We start from the raw sequence: 13,520 nt of genomic DNA on the forward strand, positions 1-13,520 counted from the left end.
TTGTATTCGTGGTAAGGAGCACTGGAAAAACACCCAAGAACTATAAAGCCCACTCATTTATTCAACATTTATTGTCCCTCTACTATAAGTAAGGCACTCTGCTAGTTATCACACGGGATACAAAAGATATAATGGAAACAGCTGAAATGTCCTTTGATAGATGATTGGATAAAGAAGATGTGGTACATATATGCAATGGAATACTACTTAGCCATAAGAAAAGATGAAATACTGCAATTTGTAACAACATGGATGATCTTGAGATTATGATGCTAAGCAAAATAAGAAAAAAGTTGAGATCTATATGAGTTCAGTTATATGTGAGATATAAAACTGAAAGCAACAAATGAACAAGACAAAAAAATAAACAAAAACTCTGACAACAGTATAGCAGTTACCAGAGGGAAAGGGGGAAGGAGGGAGGTAAAAAAGGGTAAAGGAGGTCAAACATATAGTGTTGGAAGGAGATCTGACTTTGGGTGATGATACACAGTGCAACATACAGATGATGTATTACAGAATTGTACTCCTGAAATCTACATAATTTTATTAACCAATGTCACCCCAATATAAACTTAATAAAAATATTAAAGGTAAAAAGGAAAACATAATTAAAAATACTTGTAATGACCATACTATTGTATATTATTCAAAACAAAAATGTTACTAAAATATGCCTTAAGAAATAATCACTTTAACATGCATTAATTTAACAGCTATTAATAAGAAAAGAAGTTTATAATTAAGACAGAGGAGAAATAGGAATATCAATAGTCCCATATTACAGACAGAGTGATTTTAAAACCTTGCAGTGCTTGCCACTACCCACAGGAAAAAGAACAAAATCCTTCCTATGGTCTGGGAGGCCCTGCACGTTCTGGTCTCTATCTGCCTGGGCAGCCTCCTCATGTACCACAATCCTCTGTGCTCCAGCTATGATTCTTTGTGCTGATCTCTTCTCTATGATTTGAAAATTCCATATTCAGTTAACATCTATGCATCCTTCAGTCAAAGCTCATCTGTTACTGTATTGGAAAGGCTGTCTTATTTCCCCAGACAAGTTCAAAACCTTGTTCATATACTCTCTTAGTGTCCCTCTCCTTCATTGTACTTATCACTCTTACAATTTTACACCAATTTGGGACATTTATTTGATTAATATTAGTCTATCTCTCTAAATAGACCAGATGCATCTTATGTGGGCAAGGACCATATCTCTTTTACTTATTATTATACCCACCACATAGTATGAACTCAGCATGGTCCATAGTTTTTTAAAAAATTTGTTTTATTAATAGATGAATGGATAGATGAATGAATGAATGAATAAATGAATGAAGAATTATAAAAACACAAGTAAAATGCCTGTGTAATTTAGAAGAAGAAGGAGGGAAGAAATATAACATCAGTTATCACGTGCGGTGTACCCTGTTGTTAACAACACTAGGGAGATGAGAAAAAGTTTCAGAGAAGAGGTGGCATTTGAGTTGGATCTCAAAGGATGTTTGGATTTGGACATGTATGGATTTACAGATGAAAGTACAGTTGGAGCAGATATGGCAGTAAGAAATCTCAGTGTGTATGGTGAACAATGAACATTAATTTTAGGTTGGTGTATTTTTGCAATTCTCAGCATATGGTTTTCTACTAAAGCTAAGGGAATGTTTACATAAAGAAGAACTTACTTGAATGAAAATAGGTTTTCTCTGAATGTAGTGTCATTTATGTTTGAGGTATCTATGTATATATATGCATGTCTATATACATGCATACACACATACATACATGTGTATATATTTTTCTGTTTATGTCATCATTTGGCAGTTCATGTAGTTTATTTGTTATCCCCATTGATCTGTTCCCTACTTGATTTCCCCTCAGAATTTGTGGTTTGAATACTGTGAGATGCAATAGATTCTAGTTTAAAAAGCCCTGATTGTGATATTACACATTTCTAAATTAAAGTCTAGATGAATATGTTATGGATACGAACTATGAATAATCCATCTTTCTGAGCCTCAACTTTTTATCTATAAAATGGGGAGAATAATATCTATTGTACAAAGTTTGTAAGAATCCAAAAACACTTTGTCAATGATATATACCTGCCTTATACCCTCACACATATGCTTTGAAAAAATACTAAAATGTCACATCCTAGAAAGCGAATTAGCACACTTAAATGAGATATACAAGATAAATATATTTTTCTTTAGGATCTCTTATAGTATCCAAAATTTCTTCAATGACACCTATATTTCTTTCAAAATAAAAAAAGTTGTAATTTAAAAAATCCCTTTGTGAGTGCTAAAGCATTATAAATTGCTATACAACTCAACTGTGCATTTTTTGTTCTTGCTCATATTCTCTAGTTGTTTGGTTTGTTTATTATTGTCATCTTCCAAACCCACTAAACCTGGTCTGCAAACTCCTTAGTAGAACAATCCTCTGCTCCTTATTTATTTTTACGTCTCCCAGAATATCTGGTCTAATATTGTGCCAATAGCAGGTGCACAATGAATGTTCATTGATATGAATAGGTATCATACAAAATCCTCTTTGTAAAAGCATTTGGGAGAAGCAGCTGCAGGGCCGGCCAGAAGCATTCAGTCAAGCATCTTGGCCATCGTGCCTGTTGGGAGGCAGGTGGGTAACCCGGGACTTCCCTGGCAGGAGCACGGCAGCCCTGGTGACTGTCTTCATCTTCTGCCAGCTCAGCTGTTCAGTGGAGTTGTCAGAAAAAGTGCAGCTGAATGCTTAGAAAATGTGATAGCGTCTTGAAAAGTTTCTAGGTCTGATTCGACCTAGATTACTCTCTATCTATGAACAGTTGGGCCATTTAGTACTTATTTCTTAATACATAATCATATCATTTTCCTACTGTTCCTGTAACAAATCACCACCACTTTCATGTCTTAAAACAACACAAATTTATTATCTTACAGTTTTGGAGGTCAAAAGTCTAAAATGAATTTTTCCTTCTGGAGGCTTTAAGAAGTCATCGGTTTCCTTATCTCCTCCAAGTTCCAGAGGCTGCCAGCATTTCTTGGCTCATGGCCCTGCCTCACTCTGATCTCTGCTTCAGTTATCACATTTCCTCTGCCTCTGCCTCTCCTTCCCCTTTCCCTCTTTTAACTTATAAGGACCCTCATGATTGGGCCTGCTTGGATTAATTCAGTATAGTCTCATTATACGTCGCTTTATTCACATAGGCAAAATCCCTTTTGCCACATGAAGTAAGACGTTCACAGGTCCCAGGGATTAGAATGCAGACATCTTTGGTGGGAGTGGGTGGGTGGACTGTTCGTCACCATCTCATGAGTTCCTATTTACTTAGAGAACAAGCAAACCCTGGGAAAGATCGCATTTTTGCTCATGGACATGAAGACAAGGCGTTCGTCTCTCTTGCACTCATTTTCTATCTTTGCTCAGAATCACACAGATACGTAGCCTGGTTTATACAACTGCAATGGCCTGAAGTTTTTTATTTCTAGAGAAAAGACTGTCAGGACATCATTTTCCCTATAATTGGTATATTATCGATTGATTTTTCGCTCACCTCCTTCTGTTTTTTGCCCCTGAGAGCCACGTTGCTGGTGTTGTTGCTCTCCCGGAGGGAGTCCACGGTGTCTCCGTACAGCAGCTTGATGGCCCTGACCAGCCGTGCACAGGAGCGGCTGTGGTGCAGGTAGCAGTGTGGGTGGCAGTAGTCAACATGGGTGCAGATGAAGCTTTGCTGATTGCATAACAAGATCATGACCTGGAACATAGACACCACTGAGATTCAACCAGGCAACCAGAGTACCGACAAACTAAGAACATATATGAGGGTGGGTGATGTCAGAATGTCAACTTTCCTTGATGGGTCTAAAACCGCGGTGATTCAGTAATTCCCACAAGAGCTACAAGCCTTTATGTACTTGGCTTCTTTTGCTCCCTCCATTCACACTTGATAGAAAGATCTTTTTGAAATGATAAAAGGCCAAGCGATTTTTGAAAGTTTAAAACAATTATTGAAGAGTGTATGATTTCCAAATATTTTCAAATGAATATCCTGAACTTAAAAAATATATTTTTTTTCAGCTCTTCTGCTGTGGAAAGAGAGAGACAGACAAGTATAACCTGGTGAGTAGTTCTATCCCAAAGGATCTGGCCGACCTTTGACAGCTGTGGGATGCCCACCTACATGGGACTTAAAAATATTTCTTCATCTTCTACCCTGACCTATATAACTTTGAACTGGGCCTTGAACACCCACTGTAGAGTTTCATTTCCTCTCTCGACAAAATAATATTTTCTACTAGATTTTGGGCCATTCATTGTGGCCTGATCTGGCTCAAATTCTCATATCTCTTAGATTTCCCAAGTAAGATTGCAGAAGAAAACTCAATTGAGTCAAAGAGAGGGCTATTTTATGATAAGGAATGAAGGTCCTTGAGGGTGTAACTTCTTAAGTTGCCTTCCTAAAAAGGCAGTAGCATTCCTAGAGCCACAAAATTAGTCAAACATGTAATCTCACTGCTTCTATCCTTCATGAAACGTCCCCGCCCAACATCTAACCTGTGAGAGACTGTGTACCATACTTAATGGAGAACATAAAGTAAGTCTACATGGACAAGGCCAATCCAACCTGAAATTATGGCATTTTCACTGTGATGGGGAACTGTCACACAGTTCTGTAGGACTGAGAAGCCTGCTTACTCTTTGACAAAGAAAAACAGCAATAACAAGCAACTCCATACTCCTGACAAACTCAGCTAACAATGCCTTTTACCTTTCAAAGTTTTGAAAAATATAAGTGATGTCTGAACAGAATATACAGACCTCTCTCAAGATTCACTGAATGTCTCTGATATTCCTGTTTATACTGGTATGAGACAGATCACATGTAAGAACTTTAAAGTTTCCCTTGTAATTCTCAAATCTGGTTGTTCAAGAGAAACAACAAAAAAGCTTAACAAATAAAATCAAGTAAACGAACACAAAACACGAAAAAGAAAATATTGCTGACTTTAGTTCAGGAGATTCTGATTTAGTAGATCTGAGGTGAAGGTGGAGGAGACCTAGAAATCTATAATTTAAAAATTCTGCCCAAGGATATTCCTTTGGTGACTGTTTTCTAGGAATTTGCTGATTTTGTAGCTAAGAAGCCAAGCATAAACCAGCTGACAAGCAGAGTGGAGATTATGGCAATGTCACTGCGGTGGGGAAACAAAGCTGGAGTTTCTGACCCACCAAGAATGAGGGGGCTTAGGACACACCTAAAGCTCTGACTGGGAAATTCTAAAGGCTTCCTACTAAGAGGTGTGTGTATAGGGGTGAGGAGGACTGAAAATAGTGAAAACGTAGGCCCTTATTAGACTGAGGTGATCTTCCTTGCCATCTGCCGGAAGATAGGATGAATCATCTCTGGAGGGAGATAACATCATCTGGAGCTTCAATAATTCTATAACTTTTAAAAAATTAATACATTTTGTTTTAGAGCAGTTTTAGGTCTAGCAAACTTGGACAGATGGTACAGAGAGTGCCCCACACATGCATGGCCTCCTTCATCACCAACACCCCCCACCAGAGTGGTAGGTACATTCGTTACAATCAATGAACCTACATTGACACAACATTATCATCCAAAGTCCATAGCTTATATTAGGGTTCATTGTTGACGTTTTTATTCTATGGGTTTTGACAGATGTATAATGACATATGTTCATCACTGCACTTCTATAATTTTTCAGCCATGTCTAGTAGTCAATGACATGGCTAGGCATAAAAAGGAGTAGGACCAGGAGAAGAGAAGAGTTGTATATTAGAGTTGTCAACCATGGGCTTTCAAATATCTATGATCAATTATGATCATAATGGGAATTAAAAAATATTTTAACTGAATGATAATGAACATATGACGTATCATATGTGATTTGCTGTGTGTTGCAGCAAAGGCTGTTTTTAGAGAACATTTATAGCTTTAAATGAATATATTAGCAAAATTGTTGAAAATCAATTAAGTATGTATATCAAGAAGTTAAGAAAACAAATTAAACTTAAAGAAAGTAGAAGGGACTAATAAAAATAAAAGCAGAAATTAATTTTAAAAAATCAAATATTCCAAAACAACAAACCCAAAAGTTGGTTCTTTGCCTAATAAAATTGACAACCTTTTAAAACTGATTGACAAAAGAGAAAAAAGACACAACCTACCAGAATCAGAAATGATAAAGGCATATCAATGCAGCGCCTACAGAATTCAAAATGATATTAAGAGAATATTTTAAATAACTTTTTGCTAATAAATGTGAATGTTTGGATTAAATTAACAAATTCCTAGGGGGAAATCAATTAACCAAACTTCTCCCAGAAGAAATAGAAAATCTGAATTCTTAATTATGTTACATATATTGATTCTGTAATTAAAAACCTTCCTAGTAAAATATTTTTAGGTTTCATCAGTGGTTTCTTCTAAATATTTAAAAAGTGTTTAGTTGTTAAGTGTTTAAACATAATTCCAGAGTGTTTGTGTGTAGACTATTACACAGAAAACTAAAAAGCATTATTGAAGGAAATTTAAGAGGTCCTTAATAAGTGAAGGAACATAAATTAATGGAGAGATAGATCATTTTATACATTGGAAGACAAACTTAATTAAGATTTCAATTCCTCGGCTTTAAACAATCTTTATAGTCAACAATGCTTTGAAAACTTATTTATGGAAAATGACAAGGTAATTCTAAGTGGAAATTAATCTGCCCAAGATAAATCGGTCCATCTTGAAGAAGAACAAAGCTAGAAGACATACACTTATAAGGAAAAAACCAAACAAACAAACACGTCGAGGTCTATAGCATAAGATGCTACTTATATGCATTTCAAAACAAAGTTACTCTATAGTGTTAGAAGTTATAGTTATGGTTACTTTTGGGAGAGGGTAGTGACTGCTAGATGTCTTGTGTAGGGCTTCTAAGGCATTGATATGGTTCTTTTCAACCTGGTGATGGTTACACGTATGTGTTCACATAGGTTTTGTATGCTTTTTATTATGTAGGTTGAATTTCACTAAAAAGTTCACTTTAAAAACAGCTTCCTCAGAGATTTTCAAAATCAGCCAGTTCTGGGACCACTTCTGTGGTGAAGGTACAGCACTGTAAACTCTGAGAAGCATCATGCACCAGCCAGACCTTATCTGACCCTACAAGAAAGTCAGGTTAAAATCAAGAGATGGTGATAGTCCATATCTAAGACATAACAGCGATGGCAGTACCTTGCCTAATGTTATGCTTCCTTACCTTTCTCTCCTTCATGCCCAGCTCAAACCCTGAACTCTAATCGATGCCTGTAGTTTTACGGGGATCCCCTTCTGCTCGCACCCTCTGGATAGTCCTTTGAGGTGTAGCCTTCATCATCTTAGAATCTCCATGTCCTAGTTTACAATTTGATCTAATACAGACTGACACCATGACCTCGTTCTCAGCATTTCTGATAATCTGCATAAAACTGATCATGATGCCTAGCCTGTGTCGCTTAAGCTATCTAGGCTAGCCATACTCACGTTTTTCCCTGACTTATAGTGACCCAAAAGCCAGCCATCAACAAAGAACCCTCGGTATCAGTTAGGCTTAAAAAGAATATTATTCAGCAGAAAACCAATCCTAGTGAGTGTTGAGAGGTTCAGCTGAAATATAAGCTTCTGGTTTTTCTTGCAGGCTAAATAAAACTTACGGTTTTAGTATAATCTTTTGTCCTCCCTCCAAGGACCTTTCCCAATGCCCAAAGAAATTGATTTCAAGTCTTTCTCTGAGATTCTTACTTACATGAAGCCATGACATGTTCCTGTGGTAATTCTCCTCTGTGCCGGCAGTACTCATTCCTTCTGGCTCAATGCTGGGCTCACTTGCACTCCAAGGACTCCCTTCTTCAAAAGAAAAATACCAAGAAAAGCTGTATTATTTCGTCTCCCTGGAGAGCACGTTGGTATGGTATAGTTCTCCATGCTTTTGAATCCTAGGGCAAACTACCATGGCCCAGTGGGTTTCAGGGCATAGCACTGATTTTAGTGGAGGAATATTAATAGGAGCTGTTTCCTTCACCACCAGCTGATCGGGCAATTACAAAGACATTTATGACCTCTGTCATGGTGGCTTCCATTCTGAGACATGGGAGCAGAGAAAAGACAGAGTCAAGCCCTTGAATTGCTGAGATGAGCAAGTTATTGGTTGAGTGTGCCCAAATCCCTTTCAGACTGCCCAGACCTTGTAGGGACAATTAAGTAGAGACACCAACCAACCTGCAGTGGCCACTCGGAGTGCAATGCCTCCACTACTGCTGTCACTCTGGCTGCTGCTACTGCTCTTAACACCACCTGTCTTTGCTCACAGAGCTATTTCAAAGATGGGCAGCTGCCTTGGAAAAATGAAGGGGATTGGGAAGCAATTGTGTCTAATCATGGATAAAAAGGGTTTCCTCTCTTTGGGAAAGTCTGAAGGAGACATCTCTTAGGAATTCACTACTTAGTATACAAGACAACAAAACTTTGTCCTCAAATCTAAAAGCTTTTCTGGGTCTTTTCTATGACAAAACCATACTTCTAGCCTGGCTATTCTGCATCAACTGGTTGGGCTGAATTAACCAATTCACATAATTAATTGAAATAAATTTTCCCCAAACTAACTGAGAATATTGCTACAGCTTCAGACCTGTAACAAAAGAAGTCGCAGGGATTTTTCTAGTGTCTCCCTTTAAAATAAGGTGAATCTTAAGTAATGCATACTTAGCTATTTTCAAAATTGAGGGTAGGTAGGTGTAGAAGCATTTCCTATTTTAAGCTCACTTCGATGAGATATACTCAGCTTCTATTTCGGCAGACTTGATTGATAATTTTCCCACATTCCTGACTGACTTATGAGATAACTTACCGAGAAAGGAGAGCTTTCTCTTTTGCTTCTCATCCTGGGACTGAATAGCAAAGAAAATGTGCTTCAGCTTTCACTTAATAGTTCAATTCTAGGCATCTGGTGAGTCTCACCTACATGCCTGCTCAGTCTTTTACCTGTCTATTAAGATGACCACCAGGGCCTGTACGACTCACACATTTTGAGATTCGGTCTCTTTAGATCCTACAGTGACAATGTACAACTCTCATGCTCAGACTATACATAGAACTCACTCTCAAATGTTGAAGATACTTTACTATCTTTAGACCATCCCTTCAGAGTAGGCAAGGAGTAAATAAAAATATTCCCATTAGCTTGTTGGAGGAAACAGATTCCTGAGACACTAACTGACTTGCTGAAGGTCATTAATCATCAGGTCTAGACCATCTTTCCTCTCTAATATTTTGGTTGTTTTTACTGTGAAATAGAGACTTTAAAATATAAAAGACCTTCAGTTATCTCTTCCCAAGGGAATACCTATGTTTGCTTTAAAAGTCCTGATCAGAAGAGCGGATGCACCAACATTTGAATTTCAAAAAGCTGTCTTTGTCATTAAAATGCTCTCTTTCCTAAATGTATAACTCTGTATCCTCAGCTACCAGCAGCATCAGCTTCACCAGGAAGCTTGTTAAAAGTCTAGACTCTCGGGCTCCCCACCCCCCAGACCTGCTGAATCAGAATGTGCATTTTAATAAGACTCCCAGGTGACTCATGTGCACACTAAGGTGAGAGCAGCCCTGCTCTTGAGGGTGGTATGGTTTTCAGCCTGAATGAATGGCCTAACCTACGGCTCTGGCTTCCATCTTTCGACGTGAAAGGAAATGGACTTTATCTGCTTAGGATTTGGGCCCTGCCTTCCTACCCCCCACGTCCCTGCACACCCCACTCCTCTATGTTACCTAGGTCAGTGACAGTGTCCCTGCTCTGGGACAGCTGCAGCTCCTCAGCCTCAGACTCTGAGTCCTGCCGTGATAACTTGCTGCTCTTTAAGCTGCCGACCCGGCGAATGCTGGACAAGGAACCCCCCTTCTTCACCTGGAAACTGCGAGTTCCTTTAATCTGGAGCAGGCGGGAACCTCCTATCCTGATCTTCCTGCCGGGAACTGTATTAAAAGAATAAAATAGGGCTTTTTCCCCCTTAGTTTTCCCCAGCCAGTGTTAGATCCAAGCTCTTCCCAACCTGTCCCTGAACAGCCTCCTCTCTGTCGGCTGGGATGGGCAGCGAGTCTGGACAAGGAGCTTCTCTTAAGCCCCAGTCAGGAGGCTTTGTTAGGCAGGAGGCTGGGTCCACCAGGAAGGGCTGGTGCAGCTTCTTTCTTGGACACATAGCTCATCGGTGCTGGGAACAACCTGCTCTCTTTCTGGCCCAGGGTTCACAAGCATGAGTGTGCCCTTGCAGCAGCATTATCTAGGACTGTTAGTACAGAACATTATTGTTTGATTCGATAGAACCACAAACCATTTGTTCTTGTTTTTCTTTTGAAATGGGTCTCGCAGAGTTATGTGAGTTATGTAAACCCCTTCACGTAAACCCCTTCGTTTTGGAATACCTCATTAAGAAACAAAAACAAGAGGCGCTTCTCTCTCCAACAGTCAGCAGTGGGCTCCGCTCAGCTCCTCAGCAAAGGCACTAAAGGATCTGTTTTCACTGGGGTGCTTTGGGTGAACATGAATGTGAAATGGTTCCATTTTCAATGCACCTAGTGATTTCATAGCATCATCCTCTCAGTCAAAAGGCTGGGTGAGATGTGAGTCCAAATGTTGCAACACCCTGAGCCAACCTTACAGTCTACATGTACCAAGAAGAACATGCATTATTCATCTTTAGTGTTCTGGAAGAAACAGTCATCAGTGAGGAATATAAAAGGGTAAAAAAAAAAAAGAACATGTTTAAACTTAAAACCTACTTTTTTTTTTTTTATCAAAAGCATCCTTATTTATCATAGTCATATACACATCTCTTTCTTTTTCTTTTTTAGATTTACTGTTGTCGCATATTGATTTTATAAGGGGGAAATAAAGAAAGTTTTCAGAGCTTAAAGTCATTATCAGTAAGGTCTCATCTGTGAAGGTTTCCTTGTTAAGACATGGACACGATTTCATGCTAATTATTTAAGTCAGAGCTATTAATATTTTCCAAGTCCCATTCAGGAAGATTGCATTTCAGTCTTGAGTTGCTCACTCACAGGAGAGCTAGTATGGAGCTACAGCTCCATAAAGTGTTAATTAAATGTATATTTTTAATGACATATAAGGAGCCCAGATGAATTTCTGTTGAATAATGTGAAATGTTTAATCTCTGATTTATTCTTGTGATTGAGAGAGACTAAAATTGTCACTACTCAGCTGGCAAAGACTTCATGGAATTCACTGAATACATACGGATACAAGTTTACATCTGGATAAAAATTCTTGTAGTACAGTTGGATAAATTCCATAAAGACTATAGACCATAATGCTCTATTTTAACTATAGCATAAAACTCATCCACTGTATTTTTCAACATTATTTTTAGGTGTAATTGAGACTTTATGACCTACCTGAAATACATTTGAAATAAAATAAAATTATCATTTTTAATCACTATTAATACAATTTCATGTTAAAGTAGATTGGGAAGTAGAGAAAAATTAAAGAGATAACTTAAAAAAATTTTTTACAGAGGCATGCTCTAGCATTCTTTCCCTGACTTCATGATACCTTTCAGTGTACATATGCAGCAAAATAACCCCAAATTAATGTGATCTGAAAGAAATTTAATTTTGAGAACCTGTTCTACTATCAAAGATAATTGGAGACAGCATGGAAAAATTAATATTCAGATTTATAGCACTGGTTATTTATAAAGGACACCATAGTTAGAATTCATATTTGGTATTATATATGAAAAACATCAGTTGAGATTTTATTTTATAGTCTTGAATTTTAGCCTTTATCTACAGGACAATGAGAACTAGCATGAAAAGGAAACGAATTCATCTAAATTAGATAAAATGTCTCTTTTTCCCTTTTCTCTCAGCCCACTTATCCATTAGCCAGACTTGCTGGTTCCACACCTCGAAATTTCACAGGATTCTGAAAGCTCCATCACTTATTCTCTGAACTAATGCAACTACCTAACCACTTCCCCTCACAACCACTCTTAAAGCTCAGCTCATCTTTTAAATCGTAAATACACATATCACTTCTCTGGTCAAAACCTGCCAACAACCCTCAGACACACTTAAAATAGAATCGAATTTCTAACCATTTCTTCAGACCCTGCTTATTTACCCCATATCTTACCACTCTGCCCTATCTCATTCTGTTGCAACCATGTTGGCCTTTTTGCCTTTCTTCATTTGCTTCATTCCTGCATCAGAGCCATGTTCTCATGATTGTCTCTGGTTGGAAGACTCCTCCCTCAGCCCTTCGCATGACGACTAGCTCCTTCACACTCCCAGTATCGGTATCACTTATGGATTCCCTCTCTGACTACACTCTCTCATTCCAGGTCACTAACAATTCTCTGACCCTAATTTGTTTTGTTTCACACTATTAATCTCTACTTAAAAGTCTAGTATTTAATGTTATTCACTATTATGTTATTAACTATTAGCTAACGTAATACATGGCTGTATTCTGGGAACCTGTAATAGTATTTGGTATACTGCAGTTGCTCAGTAGATGATTGCTGAATGATCAGACATGTCTTGTATTTTGGAATACCAGTCTTAGTTTGTATCTGGAACATGGGTGAAATGATTTGACAGATCTTGCTTGCTTGGAGATTTTAGGCAAACATTTTTATTTCTAAAGATTATTTCATGTCAGTTTTCCTTGGTTGAATTTGAATTGTCCTCAGGTGGTTTATCTCAAAAACTGATATTTTTAGCTTTTATAAACATATGGTATAAAATTTTTAATAACGTTTTTATAATCTAAATTAGCAGGCCTGCCATGCTTCTCATTTTCACATAGGCTTTAGCAGTTGGTATCTGCTTATCAAAAGGATTAAGAAATATTTAGGAATCTTCAGGGGGATTTTTGCCGACTGGTAAAAGATAGTTAATGGTTATGTTCTCATTTTCTTTATGGTTTCAGTTTTCTGCTCTTTACTTATTAAACATCTTTCCTATATTAATACAGCCACTTTATGAGGAGAAAAAAAATACCGAGCATTTGTATCCTTGAACATTAAGAGCAATTTAGATAAATGATAATTATGAAATTAAAGTGTTCTTAAAATTAATTTGACGTTTTATTTTCAAAATTGTGTAAAATTTCCTCTGTTACCATGTCAGTATTAAGAATTTTTATTTCAGCTATTTTAATAATAATTAACATAATAAATTTGAATGGGAAAAAAATTCCCTTGGGATATGTTTAAAAGATGGAAGTTTCTCCTCATATGCAATTATCATTATCTAAAGTAGGAGCATTTGAAAAAATATTAACTCAGTACACTTCATATGCTGAAATTGCTAATACTTGGCTAAAAAATACTTGGTTCACTGTAAGTTCAGTATATATAATAATTAGAATGTAGTCATGACTAAAATGTCATGACTACAATCTAATCTTGAAATGTTAAAAAAGTTTTTCTAGTGTTAATCT

At 37.4% G+C, this 13,520-nt stretch overlaps 1 protein-coding gene across 16 annotated transcripts in view; it reads right to left on the minus strand.

The window, feature by feature from the left end:
• The window catches only part of UNC80 (unc-80 homolog, NALCN channel complex subunit), a 187,607-nt gene that overhangs the window by 79,095 nt on the left and 94,992 nt on the right, over nt 1-13,520 (minus strand). For 12 of the 16 annotated variants that reach the window (XM_036236392.1, XM_036236395.1, XM_036236394.1 and 9 more), the window contains exons 27-29: nt 9,824-10,027; nt 7,806-7,906; nt 3,560-3,760 (exon numbers count right to left, since the gene is read on the minus strand). In XM_036236392.1, the coding sequence (XP_036092285.1) occupies nt 3,560-3,760; nt 7,806-7,906; nt 9,824-10,027 (506 nt within the window). The remainder of the gene's footprint in view (nt 1-3,559; nt 3,761-7,805; nt 7,907-9,823; nt 10,028-13,520) is intronic. The other 4 variants (XM_036236400.1, XM_036236399.1, XM_036236398.1 and 1 more) reach the window with 1 other exon arrangement.

Source organism: Rousettus aegyptiacus, unplaced genomic scaffold, assembly GCF_014176215.1.
Source record: "Rousettus aegyptiacus isolate mRouAeg1 unplaced genomic scaffold, mRouAeg1.p scaffold_m13_p_2, whole genome shotgun sequence".
Taxonomy (NCBI): domain Eukaryota; kingdom Metazoa; phylum Chordata; class Mammalia; order Chiroptera; family Pteropodidae; genus Rousettus; species Rousettus aegyptiacus.